Source organism: Betta splendens, chromosome 5 (genome assembly GCF_900634795.4).
Source record: "Betta splendens chromosome 5, fBetSpl5.4, whole genome shotgun sequence".
Lineage (NCBI taxonomy): Eukaryota > Metazoa > Chordata > Actinopteri > Anabantiformes > Osphronemidae > Betta > Betta splendens.
The window spans coordinates 8,635,826-8,652,458 of NC_040885.2; the positions used below are offsets into that span (position 1 = coordinate 8,635,826).

Consider the following 16,633-nt stretch of genomic DNA (forward strand, 5'->3'; position numbering starts at 1 on the left):
TACAAGGATTAACTAAACCATATAAATCACAGCAGACCAGGCTCGACCGGACCTGTTTTTACTACTAATTAGCTCTGTTTATCAGAGAAATGGAGCCAGTTCCTGTTCACTGGCAATTTCTGTGTTGCACGCTGCATTCACATGATGTCAAACTGTACATGTCGTGTTGCACATATGTTTGCAATTGCAAAATGCATAATGTAATTGAGGTCTTTAATGTGAATTGTGTTTAATTGTGCAAAGAAGAATAACAAATATGGAATGCGGCGTTAGGATGGGGTCGTGACGGAAACGTTCTTCACACTAGAAGCACAAGCGGTTGACGCGTTCTCTTAGGCCCAAACAGGAACCTGAGCAGAAAGAGACAAATCCACATTTAAATCTAGCATCAAACACAGTCACAAGCCAAGTCTAGTCAATAAATACCAATACGGGATGATGCACAGCGTTGGATGAAGCCTGCTGAACAAATGGTTGCACAATCCCAAACAAACACGGACACGTGTGTTCCCATGTTCAGCTAATCACTGATATCTCAAACATTTTCTTTGGACCAAAGAATATACTTAATGTTAAAATATTTTCCAGTTCCACTGCTGCCCCATGCTGAGTGAAACCAGCTTGTCTGAGTTGTAGTAAGTCAGCGTCCCAGAGGGCAGGAGACTCAAACTACACAGAGAAATCAGCTCTGTGCCCTGGAGATGAGTGACGTGCAGTTTGTGCACAGTTCACTTAGTGCGAATGACTCATTTCAGCCCAATGAAGATGGAGAGAAGAAGAAAAAATCGGTGTTTTTGCTCAAAAGCCGCATCTTAAACCCTGAATCTGTTTAAATCCAAAAGGATGTTCAAAGGTCTTAATACATGGGCTGAATACGGCGCTTTCTTGGAACATCAACACACGGCTCTCCAGCTCCTGAAGCCAAAGCACCACAGTTTATGAAAAGCTGCAGATCCTCAAAGTCCTGCGTGGCGGTGCAAACCGCAGTTGGTAATAATAAACAGGCTGGAGAGCGGGATGAAAAAGAGGGATGGAGAGTATGTGGCAGCATGAGGAGAGCCACTAATTTTCCACTTTTGGGAAAATTCGGCCTACAATTAGAGTAAAACATTGCCAGAAAGCTGATCCCCGTGTTAGTAATACATCAGATACCGGCCTGCGCTGGCAGTTTACCCCAACTCTGGCCGGCACCGGCGGCTTGAAAACATAAAACACTGTCAGGAGCGGAGCATGAAAGCAGCTGAAGAAAAAAAAAATGGCCACGTGTGTTTTTCCACACCTTTGGACGTCTACAGCTGAGTTTGACATACTTTGTGGCTCTTCCTCAGGTCTCCCTCCATCAAATACGCCCACCCCCCCCCCCCACCCCTCAATGTATGAGAAGTAGTAACATCCATCACCCGTACTCGTCCTCGATCCAAAGACTTCACGTCTTCAAGCCCCAGTTTCCTAGCAATTACCCAGAAACGCTGTAAACATCCGGAGTGGAAAGCACAACATCTGCAAGTCCAACCCGTCAGCGAAGGAACCACTTGGTGGGGTTAACAACAAGCACATGAATTCCTTCCACTTGTACCGCTGGGCTCATCACACAAAGAAAGGAATCATGAGGCGTGAAGGGGGAGGGGGAGCAGAAAAGACGCAGAGAAAGGCTCAGGTCGTGGATGGAGGTACAAACAGAACGAGCCAAATGTGGTGAAATGGATGGATGATGATGATCTAGTTAAAAAAAGTCCTGGATTGAACTACAGCACCGTAAATCAGTCCAAGTAATGTGGTCTGGTGCCGTGGTCATTATCGAGGTCAGTATAAAGCACTGAGATCACTCTGCTCCGTGTGACCTGCCAAGATGCTTCAATTCCCTCGCTGGGGTTTGAGGCTGGAGCTCACAGCTACGGGCCGGGACTGGAGGCATCCACAGGGATTCCAGCCACGCTGGAGCAGCCGAGGTCTCCTCAGACAGGCAGACATGGACGTGAAGCTAAGACAAATCACACGGCGCCTGGATCAGGTTAGCGCACGCGAGGCAGATTTCCCATAACCGCTCCATCCATCATATACAAAAATGTCACAGCGTTTACAGAAAACATGCAAATATTTATCTCCATGTCACAAAGAGAGAACATTTGTAGAAACTAAATTTAAGAAAAAGCAGCTAAATACTTGTTAGGACACTATAGAACGAATAGAAAGGAGCTACAACAGATAATTACCCTAATTTATGGAAAGTGGGATCTCCAGCGCACACAACTGCTCAACTAGCATTAGCATTTAGCTCAAAGCACCTTTGTGCGGCCTCACAGAGACTCCCAGTGTTTCTCCGGCCTGTTCGGGACGACTAATTAAAAACACAAAGCGCCGGTCTTGTTTTCTCAAAGGGAAACTCTGGCTCCGCGAGCAGACCTAAGTAATTACCCCCAGTACCGACGGTGCCCGTGGCGGAGTCGACAGACCGCTTGACACGACATGGGCAGAAATGGGGCGAAAGGAGAAAGACGGGTTAGTTTGACCGTTGGCTCCAGAGGCTCCGGGACGATCGGCGCCAAAAAAACAGAGTAGAGGTTAAAGTGGAGCAGCCAGAGAAAACAACAGCATGTGAAGCCGTAACACAAGGCAAGATAAATAAAGCGTGTCCACAGATAGCGGGGTCCTCCGGGCGGGACCACCGCTGGCCAGTTACCGCGTCGCCTCACATCTGCTGCGCAGCTCGCGCGCGCGCGCAGCGCTTCGCGCCGAGCATGCGGCGCGTGCATATCATCTTTGGCACGAGGCCACGGGAGAGTGACGGGCGGCCGCGGGCGAGGCCGCCTGATGCCGGGGCTTCACGGGGAGAAGAAAGGGAGACGTGACGGGCGCGGAGCCGCTGTCTGCGGGGTTAAGCGCCGAGCCAGCTCATAAATGTCCGCCTCGTACTTACGCTGCGCCGCGGAACGATCGTGACGTTTAGCGCGCGCGAGATGTGTCCATTTTTATTTCGCCTCCTCCCACGCAAACTTCCCCTCGGTTTTACGCGGCAGCGCCATATGGATGAAATTTGGCTCGACTCTGCTGGAAACTCCAAAGAATGCTTGTGCACCTGAACTGGTCCCGCGGTCTTTCTGACTAGAGCTATGATATGAATGTTGGGCCCGATTTGACTTTTGCGCCAGTTCTTTGCGGCCTTCTGATTGATTTGCGCCGACTCACGCTAAACACATGAGCGCAGCAGAAGGCATCCATCACTTCCATCACTGACACGGAAAGCAGGAAACGGCGCAGCTGAAGCCTGAAAGTCCATTACCCTCAGTCACGCTGCTCCTCTGCTCGGCCAGACACATTTATTACAGCGGATCAGCTGCAGATGAAAAGGATCCTGGGACATTTATGAATATTAGATGATTGAGCGCATCAGGATCAGGAAATTGTTACATGAAACCGCCTTTTGTTGCAGCTAATTGGACACGTCTGGAAAACTCAGTGGCGCAAAAGCGTCTTTTAATCCTGCACGTCTGTGGACTGGATGGGATTTGTGTTGCTCTTTGTTTGCTCTATGTAGATTCTGTTCTGCAAGTCGTACTTTTCACTGAGCTGGTGGAGTTTAAAGAAGTAGCAGCAAGTTATGAGACAACTGAAACTGAAAAAAAGTAGTTATGTAAAAGTTCATTTATTTGTTAAAAAAAATTTAAAAAAAGAGTTACACAAGTGAATATGCCATAAGCTAAATAATGAGAAAAGCAAATACAGTATAATGGCAAACTTTTTTTTCTGGGTCAGGCCGGGCTCAGCGGCTGGACCTCCTGCGGTACCGTAGGCGCTCAGCACCCTGCTTCAAATATAAAAGTCACGCTTTCATTCACTGCACATTTTCTTGAAGAGAGTTGCAATAAGCAGAACCACTCAACAAATTCAATGGATGAATAGTCTGTTGTAGGTATAAATAGGTCAAGCAGGTGAAGAGCAGGTGTCGTGTTGGGTCTTTGGACGTGTATAAGATCAGTCCATCTTCTTCCTACACACAGGTTCTTTATAGTTTGGTGAGAAACGTATCTTGGATATTTAAACGATACATCGTGTGTCCAGCACAGAAGAAACAAGTGATTGATGCTTTGACTCTTTCCATGCACTGGTCCGACAGCGGAGGTTCTGAGTGTGCTGCCACTAAATCGAACGCTGGGGGTTTAAAACAGGAGAGAGCGACAGGGCTTCTGACTAAGTATTGGACTAATGGGCGGGAAATAAGAGGATTTAAATGAAGATCTCTTTCTCCTGTGAAAGCTTTTAAAGTCTTTATCTCAGGGGCAGTTAAACCTTCGCTCAGCACATCTGGGGACACAAAATAGGTCAAGTGACAGCTTCTCACACACACACACACACACACACACACACACACACACACACACACACACACACACTTTAAAAACCCAGGGAATAAAACCATATGTCTTTGGACGACTGTGACTGTGCAAGTGAAAATTCTTGAAATGTTGAAATGTTCCTTTTTAAAACTAGCTTACTCGCGTTGAAGGCACAGAGAGTGACACTGCACTGTGTCATGATCTGTGCTTTTGTTCTTGTCATGATCTGTGTTTTTGTTCTAGTTGATTCCTTGTCTTATTTTGGTTCCAGGTTCCGTTTCCTGTTTTATTTTGGTAGCCTCCCGGTCTCTGTTTTGTGTTCTAGCTTCACTTCCGGGTTATGTCACGTCACAGCTGTTCCCGCTCCACCTGATCGTTATCCTCACCTGCACTGCATCAGTAATCACTCACCCGTGTATTTAGTCACCTCCTGTTCCCGTAGTCACTTGCCAGATTGTTAGTTGAGCGTCCCGTGTTTCTTGTGAATCCCTGAGTTGAGCGTCCCTAGTTTCCTGAGTCCCCGTGTTTCGTGTTTCTCGTGTTTTGTTCCTGCTTGCACCGTGTATCCTGCCCGACCCTGGATTATCTACCGACCGTGAGTTTTTGCCTGTTCCCTGCCTGTACTTTTACCGAGCCTGCCCGAGTCCCTGACAGATCTGTCCCTGACAGATCTGCCCGAGTCCCTGACAGATCTGTCAGGGACTCGGGCAGGCGGCGGACCCACATGCACAGCACGGAGGCGAGGTTATAATCAACAAAAGGTTTATTTCTCAAAGGCACGGTCAGACGGTCCAGGTCATACACAAAAAAGGCTCGGTAAAAGTACAGGCAGGGAACAGGCAAAAACTCACGGTCGGTAGATAATCCAGGGTCGGGCAGGATACACGGTGCAAGCAGGAACAAAACACGAGAAACACGAAACACGGGGACTCAGGAAACTAGGGACGCTCAACTCAGGGATTCACAAGAAACACGGGACGCTCAACTAACAATCTGGCAAGTGACTACGGGAACAGGAGGTGACTAAATACACGGGTGAGTGATTACTGATGCAGTGCAGGTGAGGATAACGATCAGGTGGAGCGGGAACAGCTGTGACGTGACATAACCCGGAAGTGAAGCTAGAACACAAAACAGAGACCGGGAGGCTACCAAAATAAAACAGGAAACGGAACCTGGAACCAAAATAAGACAAGGAATCAACTAGAACAAAAACACAGATCATGACAAGAACAAAAACACAGATCATGACACACTGTCCCCGTGTCGCTCTCAGTCCTTCAGCTTCTTGGCGGGAACCTTCTTGAGCGGCGGCTTCTTCTGGTCCTGGGCGGTGTCCTGGTCGGGGTGGGCCGGGCCGGCCTGGGGCCCGTAGAGCCGCTTGAGGCTGGGGCTGCGCTGCTCTTTGCTCGCGGCCTCCCGCTGGGCTTGGCGCAGCTCGCGCTTCATGCTCTTCACCCTCTCCCTCAGGTGGCCGTTGGCTTTCTCCAGGGAGCGCACCTTCTGGGAGAGCGTTCGCACCCGCTCCTCCTCCTCAAACAGGGCCTTCTGCACCGTGGAGCACAGCAGCTGTGAGGAGAAGCACGAAGAGGTCTTTATCGGTTGCAGCCACTCAATCCTTCTGCCTGTTGTAGGAGAGAACTACCACCTAATGAGGCTTAAAAAAGAGGAAGCAATTTTTAAGATTATATGTATTTGCTTTGGAACAGTCTAAGGAAATACAGTATATATATATATATATCTATTCTCACCCTCCGCGGGCGGTCTCATCCCCTTTCCAAGCTCGGGTCCTCTACCAGAGGCCAGGGAGCTTGAGGGTTCTGCGCAGTATCTTTGCTGTTCCTAGGACTGCACTTTTCTGGACTGAGATTTCGGATGTTTTTCCAGGGATCTGTCGTAGCCACTCCTCCAGTTTGGGGGTCACAGCCCCTAGTGCTCCGATCACCACAGGCACCACTGTGGCCTTCACCTTCCAAGCCTTCTCCAGTTCTTCTCTGAGCCCTTGGTATTTCTCTAGTTTCTCATGTTCCTTTTTCCTGATGTTGCCATCGCTTGGTATTGCCACATCCATCACTACGGCTTTCCTCTGCTCTTTGTCCACCACCACAATGTCTGGTTGGTTCGCCATTACCATTCTGTCAGTCTGGATCTGGAAGTCCCACAGGATCTTGGCTCGCTCGTTCTCTACCACCTTGGGAGGTGTTTCCCACTTTGACCTTGGGGTTTCCAGTCCATACTTCGCGCAGATGTTCCTGTATACTATGCCAGCCACTTGGTTATGGCGTTCCATGTATGCTTTGCCTGCCAGCATCTTACACCCTGCAGTTATGTGCTGGACCGTCTCTGGGGCCTCTTTGCACAGTCTACACCTTGGGTCTTGTCTGGTGTGGTAGATGTGGGCCTCTATGGCTCTGGTGCTCAGGGCCTGCTCCTGTGCGGCCAGGATGAGTGCCTCTGTGCTGTCCTTCAGCCCAGCCCTTTCAAGCCATTGGTAGGATTTGTTGAGATCAGCCACTTCAGTTATGTTCCGGTGGTACATCCCGTGCAAGGGCTTGTCCTCCCATGATGGTCCCTCTTCCAGCATCTCATCCTCTGTTCTCCACTGCCTGAGACATTCACTCAGCACGTCATCTGTCGGGGCCTTATCCTTGATGTACTTATGGATCTTGGATGTTTCATCCTGGATAGTGGCTCTCACGCTCACTAGTCCTCGGCCTCCTTCCTTGCGGCTAGCGTACAGTCTCAGGGTGCTGGATTTGGGGTGGAACCCTCCGTGCATGGTGAGGAGCTTTCATGTCTTAACATCTGTGGTCTGTATCTCTTCCTTTGGCCACCTTATTATTCCCGCAGGGTATCTGATCACTGGCAGAGCGTAACTGTTTATTGCCCGGGATTTGTTCTTGCCATTGAGCTGGCTTCTTAGGACTTGCCTTACTCGTTGGAGGTATTTGGCTGTTGCCGCATTCCTTGTTGCCTGTTCAAGGTTGCCGTTTGCCTGTGGTATTCCAAGGTACTTGTAATTGTCCTCAATGTTTGCTATTGTTCCTTCTGGGAGTGAGACCCCTTCTGTGTGGGTTACCTTGCCTCTCTTTGTCACCATCCTCCCACATTTCTCGAGTCCGAATGACATCCCGATGTCCGAGCTGTAGATCCTGGTGGTGTGGATCAGCGAGTCGATGTCTCGCTCACTCTTGGCGTACCAGCTTGATGTCATCCATGTAGAGGAGGTGACTTATGGTGGGCCCCGTTCCGGAGTCGGTATCCATAGCCAGTCTTATTTATTATTTGGCTGAGGGGGTTCAGACCTATGCAGAACAGCAGTGGGGACAGTGCATCTCCTTGGATATGCCACATTTGATGGATACTTGGCAAGTGCTTCCCATTGGCTTCAAGGGTGGTTCTCCACAACCTCATCGAGTTTGCAATGAAGGCCCTTAGAGTTCTGTTGATGTTGTACAGCTCCAAGCATTCAGTGATCCATGTGTGTGGCATTGAGTCATAGGCTTTCTTGTAGTCGATCCAGGCTGTGCACAGGTTGGTGTGTCGCATTCTGCAGTCTTGGGCGACTGTTCTGTCTACCAGGAGTTGGTGTTTGGCTCCTCTGGTATCCTTACCAATGCCCTTCTGTGCTTCGCTCATATATTGACTCATGTGCCCACTTATCTTAGCTGCGATGATGCCTGACATGAGCTCTCCATGTTGTGGAGAGACAGGTTATTGGCCGGTAGTTGGATGGGACTGTGCCCTTTGAGGGATCCTTCATTATCAGGATCGTTCGCCCTTCAGTTAGCCATCAGGGTGAGTCCCATCCCTTAGCAGCTGGTTCATTTGTGCTGCCAGGCGCTCATGGATTGCAGTGAGCTTCTTTAGCCAGTAGGGTGGATCATGTCAGGGCCAGGTGCTGTCCAGTTTTTCATACCTGAGACTCTATGTTGGATGTCTGCCACTGTGATAGTCACTGGATTCTGTTCAGGGAGGTTGCTGTGGTCTTCCCTCAGATCACCAGCACTGTGCATCACTGTTGTGTGATGCCTCCCTTTCCCATATACCCTTCCAGTACTGTTCAGTTTCCAGCCTTGGTGGGTTGCTCTGTTGTTATTACCCTGCCATTGAGAGTACACTTTCGCAGGTTGTGTTGCGAACAGCCAGTTTATTCGTCTGGCTTCGTTATCTCTGGTGTATCTCTTTAGGCGGCTGGCCAAGGCTTGTAGCCTTTGCTTGGCAGTTTCGAGTGCTTCAGGTATGGTCATCTGACTGTACCTCTTAGGCATTGGTCTTTTCATTGCACCTCTCTGGGCCTCTGTCATTTGGCTCACTTCCCTCCGAGCTGCCTTGATTTTTGCCTCCAACCTTCGTTTCCATGGTGGGTATTGTTTCTCATGGCTCCCATGGTTGCTCTTATAGCCAAGCATCTCTAGGATCACTGATGCTGAAGCGTATATCAGCTCATTGGTTTCTGTGATTGTTGTGGTAGGGATCGCTCTCAATGCTGCATTCACATCTTCCATGAGACTTTCTGATGGTACTTCACTTAGCCGTTGTAGTGGGGTTCGGGGTTGCCTGTTCAATCTCGCCATGATCTTATTTTTCAGGTCAGTCGCTGCCTCGCTCAGCGTATCTGTGCTTAAGAAAGCTCATCATTATAAAACCCTATAACAGTAACAAAACACATCTGAGAACATCCTAAAGCTCAATCTCTCTTGGCTTAGTGACACAGATTCCTCATACGTGATACAATACTCATCCCTTAGGTTTCAAAGCTGACAAATCAAAGACGACGTAAACACAGCGAAACATTAAAATAAAATAAAAAAATAAAAAAAGATAAGAGATCCCTGCATTTAATTCAAACCTGAATTATCTTTAAGTATCTTTATCTTTAAGACATGAAAGCTCCTCACCATGCATGGAGGGTTCCACCCCAAATCCAGCACCCTGAGACTGTACGCTAGCCGCAAGGAAGGAGGCCGAGGACTAGTGAGCGTGAGAGCCACTATCCAGGATGAAACATCCAAGATCCATAAGTACATCAAGGATAAGGCCCCGACAGATAACGTGCTGAGTGAATGTCTCAGGCAGTGGAGAACAGAGGATGAGATGCTGGAAGAGGGACCATCATGGGAGGACAAGCCCTTGCACGGGATGTACCACCGGAACATAACTGAAGTGGCTGATCTCAACAAATCCTACCAATGGCTTGAAAGGGCTGGGCTGAAGGACAGCACAGAGGCACTCATCCTGGCCGCACAGGAGCAGGCCCTGAGCACCAGAGCCATAGAGGCCCACATCTACCACACCAGACAAGACCCAAGGTGTAGACTGTGCAAAGAGGCCCCAGAGACGGTCCAGCACATAACTGCAGGGTGTAAGATGCTGGCAGGCAAAGCATACATGGAACGCCATAACCAAGTGGCTGGCATAGTATACAGGAACATCTGCGCGGAGTATGGACTGGAAACCCCAAGGTCAAAGTGGGAAACACCTCCCAAGGTGGTAGAGAACGAGCGAGCCAAGATCCTGTGGGACTTCCAGATCCAGACTGACAGAATGGTAATGGCGAACCAACCAGACATTGTGGTGGTGGACAAAGAGCAGAGGAAAGCCGTAGTGGTGGATGTAGCAATACCAAGCGAGGGCAACATCAGGAAAAAGGAACATGAGAAACTAGAGAAATATCAATGGCTCAGAGAAGAACTGGAGAAGGCTTGGAAGGTGAAGGCCACAGTGGTGCCTGTGGTGATCGGAGCACTAGGGGCTGTGACCCCCAAACTGGAGGAGTGGCTACGACAGATCCCTGGAAAAACATCCGAAATCTCAGTCCAGAAAAGTACAGTCCTAGGAACAGCAAAGATACTGCGCAGAACCCTCAAGCTCCCTGGCCTCTGGTAGAGGACCCGAGCTTGGAAAGTGGATGAGACCACCCACGGAGGGTGAGAATAGTGTGTGTGTGTGTGTGTGTATATATATATATATCCCTGCCAACATACAGCATTTAAGCCAAAGTCAACACACACTGTTGTTCCAGGTAGGGTCTATCACAAATTAGAGGTCCCACAGTATAGTCTCATTTCAGCTGGACACCACCCATGACCAATGATCCCAAGGCCACCTTTTCCTAGCGAAGCAATGATCTCCAGATGCCTGTGAGCCGCACTGTGGATTTCCTCTGCAGATCCTAACGCTTCCACGCGGACCAGCGTGGAGCCCCGATGTAAATTCTCCACCATCTGATAACAACCGCCGAGGGTTTTGAGGAAATGTTAAAAATGTGCTGCCGGGCCGGCTGCTCGGCGCATTACTGGCTGTAACGTTAGCAGCGAGCGTTTCCCATGCGCTGCTCTCTGCGTCCCGCGGGGGTCCGAGGGGGGGGTTGGGGTTGTGAAACTGTATAACGCAACTGGTGAAGTTTAGGGGGGCTGAACAATCACGTTACGAAAAGCAGAACAAGAGAACGTGAGCGAAGCCAAAGTCAGCACGGCCCACGCCATTAGGCTCATCTTTGAAATATATTATACAAGTGTTTTCACAGGGTCTGGATTTTCCTTATGACTCTACTACTGGACTCTTACATAGCTGAAGAAAAATGTTGGTTTTGGTTCGATCTTTATACAGCCACTGGGGTCAGGCACCTAAAGGACTGGATTCTGCATTAACCCTGGTGGAAGTTTGTGAACAGATGCACTGTGCTTCATCCGGGGTCGCCCCATAAAAGCGATGCCACCAGTCTGGCTTCAAAAGGCCCGACTCAGTAACAGCAGTGACTACGACAGGGACGTTTTAACATTTAATGCTGAGGATTTCACATTGGAAAAGGCCACGGATATTCTTCCAAGTTCCCAGAACAGATCCATGTGTCCCACCCTGACAACTGTCAACTCTAATGTCAAGTTAACGGCAACATGGACAAAGAACAAAGGTTAATGCAAAACTGAAGTTTAAACTTTAAAGCAGCATTACATCTCAGTCGTGCCGGGTCCCTGCAGTGTTTAGGAGCTAATGTGTCTGCACTAATGTGGAAACATGAAGCAGTCGGAAAAGACGGCATCTTTTATTACCGATTACTTAGTGGTGAATCTAAAGACGACTGCAAAGCATCTGTTTTACTTTGGCTGACGCTGGATTACGCGTTGCTCGTGTCATGATCGGTTGCGAGTTCAGGTCTGTTGTTCAAACAGCGGTTGCTCGGTACCAGAAAAAGAAAAAAACAAAGTCTGTCTCTATTTTGCTATGAAGAAATTCAATCACAGGCATGACGTAAGACAGCGGCGCTGATATCTAAATGTCACTGTGTGATTATAATCACAGGCCTGAACCAAAAGTTTATTGTTAATAGAAATACAAGCCTTGCTTTACGTTCCCTCCAAGCAGCTGGCAGAGTTCTGCCTTTATGAGTCGTGATTGGAAACAGAGAGAGGACGACTGACCTAAATCAGAGGGATTACGCCGAAGGGTTAGATTCATCAAAGGAGATAAAGCAGCGATGAGTCACTAGAAACCATTTATAAACCGACGCACGGGTGCTGAGCCGCGCTCACGCAGTGAAGCAGCGAAAGGTGTCGGGCACCTGGCGTTCCCGCGCTAACGAGCTTTGATCCGTTAACCCGTGGCACCGAAGTGTGGGCCGGAGCTGAAAGTTATTAGTTAAAGGGCTCTTTACATCTGACATCCATCAGTTTGACCTTCACATACACTCGCACAGCTCTGTGAAAGAGGTGCAATTTGCTTTTATGATGTATTCATTTTTCCTGGTTTTAGGTTAGTTGGTGATTTTCTAGCGACACATGAGGCCTCTGGAAGGAACCGCTGCCTATACAAACAGGTGAAGAGTTACAGTTTTTCCAGTCCATTAAATCAAAGCTTTTTTTCATATTCATTGTGTTTTTTGGCTGCACTTGCTCTCTGGTGCGCTTACGTTACAGACTTCTTCGTGATGAATTTCATTTCGAGACAGCAACTAATGAATATTTTTATTATTGTGTATTATTCTGATTTACAGTTTAGACTTTTAAATGTTGGAAAATATTAAAACCTATGATATATCTTCTCTTATGCCTTAACCGTAAATAATAAACATGCATAGGATTATTCATACAGATAAAGCAGAGCTGGTGTGTCGTCACCTCACCCACCTCTAACTAGAGCTCTGGTTCAAATTGCATTGTGGGTAATGCTTTCACCAGTTTGTGATATAATGGAAAGTTTGTGAAATGAGCAAGATGATATCACTGGTTTGATTTGCGTATTTTAGCTGTGTGTGAATATTTTAGGGAAGTCTTTAGTGTTGTATCACCACTATGATGTCTTGGTGGGTGTGAATGGATAAATACCCTGCTGTCCTCCTGAGCCTCCCACTCCGGGGAGAAGCTGTGGACCTGAGTGCCGGGCGTGCAGTTGGAGAACTGGAAGAGGCTGGCGAACATGCGGTGGTTGTCCGCGGTGTCGCTGAAGATGGCGTCCTGGAAGTTGACCCCGTGGGGGATGATGTTGTAGTTCTCATCCATCCTGTGTGACGGAGAAGCCAAGATGCCCAATCACCCAGAGTTTATGTGAAAAAAATAAACACAAGCACAGGCTCTTTGTGATATTTCTTTTCCTAGAGTCTGTTTCGTGTTTTAGGGAAACAAAAACAGAAGAAAAAAATCACAGCAGTAAAAATACAGAGCCTCTAAAATGTTTTACATATGCAGACACTGGTCTGTATTATGCAAATGCAGACATTACGTAAATGACTCCAGCCAGTGAAGTACAAGCCAAGGAGTTTTGCTAGACATGTTTCATATCTTCTCCAACAATGTGAAGCGTGTGAAGGGGGGGGGGGGGGTCTTGCAGCTTGTGCGTTTTCCATACATCTGGATTCCATCTTGTGACCCGCGAGGGACTTCAAACGTCTGCGCTGTCCCCGCCAGCGACCGAGTGCACGTTGTGCATGCGCGAGAAGAGGGCTGATGTTCTGCTTTAACCGGGGGGAGGTCAAAGGTCCACAGTGAGCGCCGTAAGCAGGCAGCCAGGAGAAGTGTGGAGAGCTGAATGCTGTTTTTACAGGGCGCGTACAGAAGAAGTCGTCCTACTCCCATGATGGATTGGGGTGGGGGGGGGTGTAGCCGGGGCTTTTAAATGAAAGCAAAATGGACGCGCACTGGATGTTTTCCACTTCGGCTTCTGTTTTGCGGAAGCTGCCACCAGCACCAAGCTGGTCCGTATCTGTCTGGAGATGACACACCTACCAGCATCTCTTTAATCGCTAGTGGACGTGTTACGTCGTGTTCGGCCTGTGAGTTGCAGTGGGAAGCAGCAACTCGCATTAAACAAACAAGTTGTAACATAGAAGAATAGAAGACGGGAGAAGGAGAGGGAGGATAATGTTTCCTCTGAAGTGATCCGGACCCCCCCTTTGTTTCCAGTCTGTATGTTAAACTAAGCTAAACAACAGACAGCACAGTGGTATCAGTGGTATCGGTCTTGGCAGGAAAGCGAAGACCTCATTTTTCATAGCGGCCGGCTACTGCTCTGTGTGTAAATCGCTGAGTTTAGCTTTCTAGCCAGAACTGACTTTGGAAGCGAAGTAGAATCATCTAATTAGAAAGTAATGAGAGCAGCCAGCGGATAATAAAGCTCATAAATCGTTATTGCATCATTAAATGTCCATTTGAACCACAGACAAACAGTAAATCCTTTGGTTGTGAGTCTTCTGTCTATCAAATCCTACTCCACTGGTTCCCTGCAGTGATAATTGTGTCTGATCAGGTCTATGTAAGTTTGTTCTATGCATGTGATTCATAACATGCTCCGCTGCACACGACTCTTCACTAAAAATGAATGTGGACAAAGTATCTGAGCAGCTTGTCAGCACACGATCTGCAACCTGATGCATCCTCGCAGGACGGGAGGAAGGTGGAGGAAGGAAATCACCGAGTGACGGCCTTGTTTCTGCACGCACGCAGACATATGCATCACCGCGGGAGCAGCAGCGCACAACGGGCCTGGAATCAGCGCGTCAAACGGACACATTCACATTAAAACACAGAGCTTTTCAATGCAACACTTTTCCTAAGTGGCCAGGACTTGATTGAGTCCTCAGAGTCGTTGGTTCTTTTCAGGACAGGAGGTTTTTGACCAGTTGCCAGGTTCCTCTGGCCAAATCAAGCAGACGTGGACACAAGGTGATGTTCAATCTGCAGATTTTATGGTAAACCGAAACACTGCAGTACGTGAACACTGCGGAATCTGCTCCAACCTAAAATTAAAGGCTACTAGTTCAGTACTACAGTTTAAGAGTTTAAGATTTAAGAGACACCTGTCTGCAATTCATGCATGAAGCCCAAAGGATTTCTGAAACTAAGATGCTTTTAAATGATTCAAGTCGACAGTCGCCATCCTCTCGCGCACCGTCTCATCCGCTTTAAACCATTCCTCTCACCTCAAAAAGAAGTAGTAGTTGTTGTTCTTGACGACGCTGTAGGAGAAGCAGGGGAAGTAGCCCAGGCCGCTCACATTGAACCTGGAGCCGGCGGGGACCTCCAGCATGCTGCCCCACGCCTGGTCGCACAGCAGCTCGATCTCAGCGGAGAAGAACAGGTCGGTGTCGTGCTGCCACGGCAGGTAGTTGTGCACGCTGTAGGACTCCCTGTGCAGCGCCAGCACCTTGGCGAACACTATGATCTCCGCCAGCTCGGCGCGGCACGACTCCGTCTGCGGTCTCCAGTCGTGGGGCAGCTGACACCCCAGACCTGCGCCCGGACACGCCGCCAGAGCAAACGCCAGGATAATCCACATGGTCGCGCGATGCTGCTGATGGATGCAAGTGAAGGGTGCGCGGGTTTCACACAGTGGACATCCTTCCAGGGGACAGCAAATAAAACCAGTCCTGAGGAGAATGAAACTTCTCTGCGCTCCGTGGTCCCGGATCCCTTGTTCTGCAACAATACCTGGGATCAGCCCATCCACACCGGGGTCCCATACAAAGGCTGACTCCAACCTTTGAAATCAATTAACAAACAGCGAGCTTATATTTGAAACTAAACCTTACTGCGCGATTCCAACAAACCTTCCAGCGTCAGGTTAGTGCGATTAGACGGCATTTAACGCTGCAAGAAGCTCTGCAGACACAAAAAACTGTCCTTAGAAATAAAAACTTTAAAAGACCAGTGCCGCCCCCTAGCGGGAGGATACGCAGACGCATCATAAGTAACGGAGATCGTAATTTTATTACCTTGAGATGTTAAAAGATGCTATTGTCTTTCTGTTTCTCTTTATGCTTCAATAATAGCTATAAACTCACTCACACATAGAAATGTCAAAGAAATACTTGCAGAGTGGAGACAACGGCGCATGCGCAACAAGTGGTTACGTTTAGATGACATGGAAGGTAATAGTCGATATTTAGATTTGAATTATCTTAAGAATATTCAAATATGAACAGATCTCACAGGACTCACTGCTCCAATGATACTACACCCTCAATGAAACACAGTCAGCATCATTTACCTGCTCCGGTGGTATAATGTCGTCTTCAAATTTTTTCTCACGTTGAAATACAGATTTTACGCTTTAAAATGCATTTATAGCACAAAAATATTGCTTGTATCACTATAGGGACAAAATAATACGTAGGTAAAATTACGTTCATGTACTCATGTTAAATTGAACAATAAATCAGATGTCACTCCCTGCACAGCCGCCAGATGGAGCCAGACGTCTCTTCTGTTTCCCATCGTTCACCTGTCCTCAGTGAGGCTTTCAGTCTGGATGTTGTCAGCAACCATTTGCCAGATGTTGGTGTCTGCCTGCTTAGGACTGTACAAAAATAAACAGCATGTCAAGAAAATGGGGGCTGATGATTATTGATGACTCGAGCTGCCCCACCATGAAGTCTCCCCTGCACTGGAACACAGGAAAGTGCTTAGATCCCTTGGTGATGCTGTGGAACATCTCAGGTCCAGGTCTAAGAGTCAGAAGAGCAGCTACAGCCTTTTTGAGCTGCCTTTTTACAAACATATGCACAAAACGCGCTTGAAGCTTAGCAGGTTAAGCTGTAACTGCTCAGCTTTTGACACTGGTAGGCTGTTGTTTTTGATGAGAGGGTGTGACTGTCCTTCATCTTTAACATGTCAAAAAATGACCAAGGAGAGTTCTTTTTCAAAGAGTTAGTCTGCGCGCATTAAAAGCTTTGATGGTACTGATACAGTGGTCACAAACTCCACGTTCACACCACACATTTGTTTCCTCCTTACAGCTCTGTCCACGAGTGTTGCAGGGACAGTTGTGGGCGTGGGGATTTTTTTCGGGTGAAAAACACATAG

At 48.2% G+C, this 16,633-nt stretch overlaps 1 protein-coding gene across 1 annotated transcript; it reads right to left on the bottom strand.

Moving 5' to 3' along the window:
• Positions 1–5,024: 5,024 nt before the first annotated feature.
• On the bottom strand, positions 5,025–15,190 carry ccdc3b (coiled-coil domain containing 3b). The gene is made up of 3 exons (XM_029152089.2): positions 14,752–15,190; positions 12,662–12,836; positions 5,025–5,903 (listed from the first exon to the last, which is right to left on the bottom strand). The coding sequence occupies exons 1-3, from the start codon at positions 15,105–15,107 to the stop codon at positions 5,607–5,609; spliced, it is 828 nt and encodes a 275-aa protein (XP_029007922.1). The 5' UTR covers positions 15,108–15,190; the 3' UTR covers positions 5,025–5,606.
• Between the last annotated feature and the right edge of the window lie 1,443 nt (positions 15,191–16,633).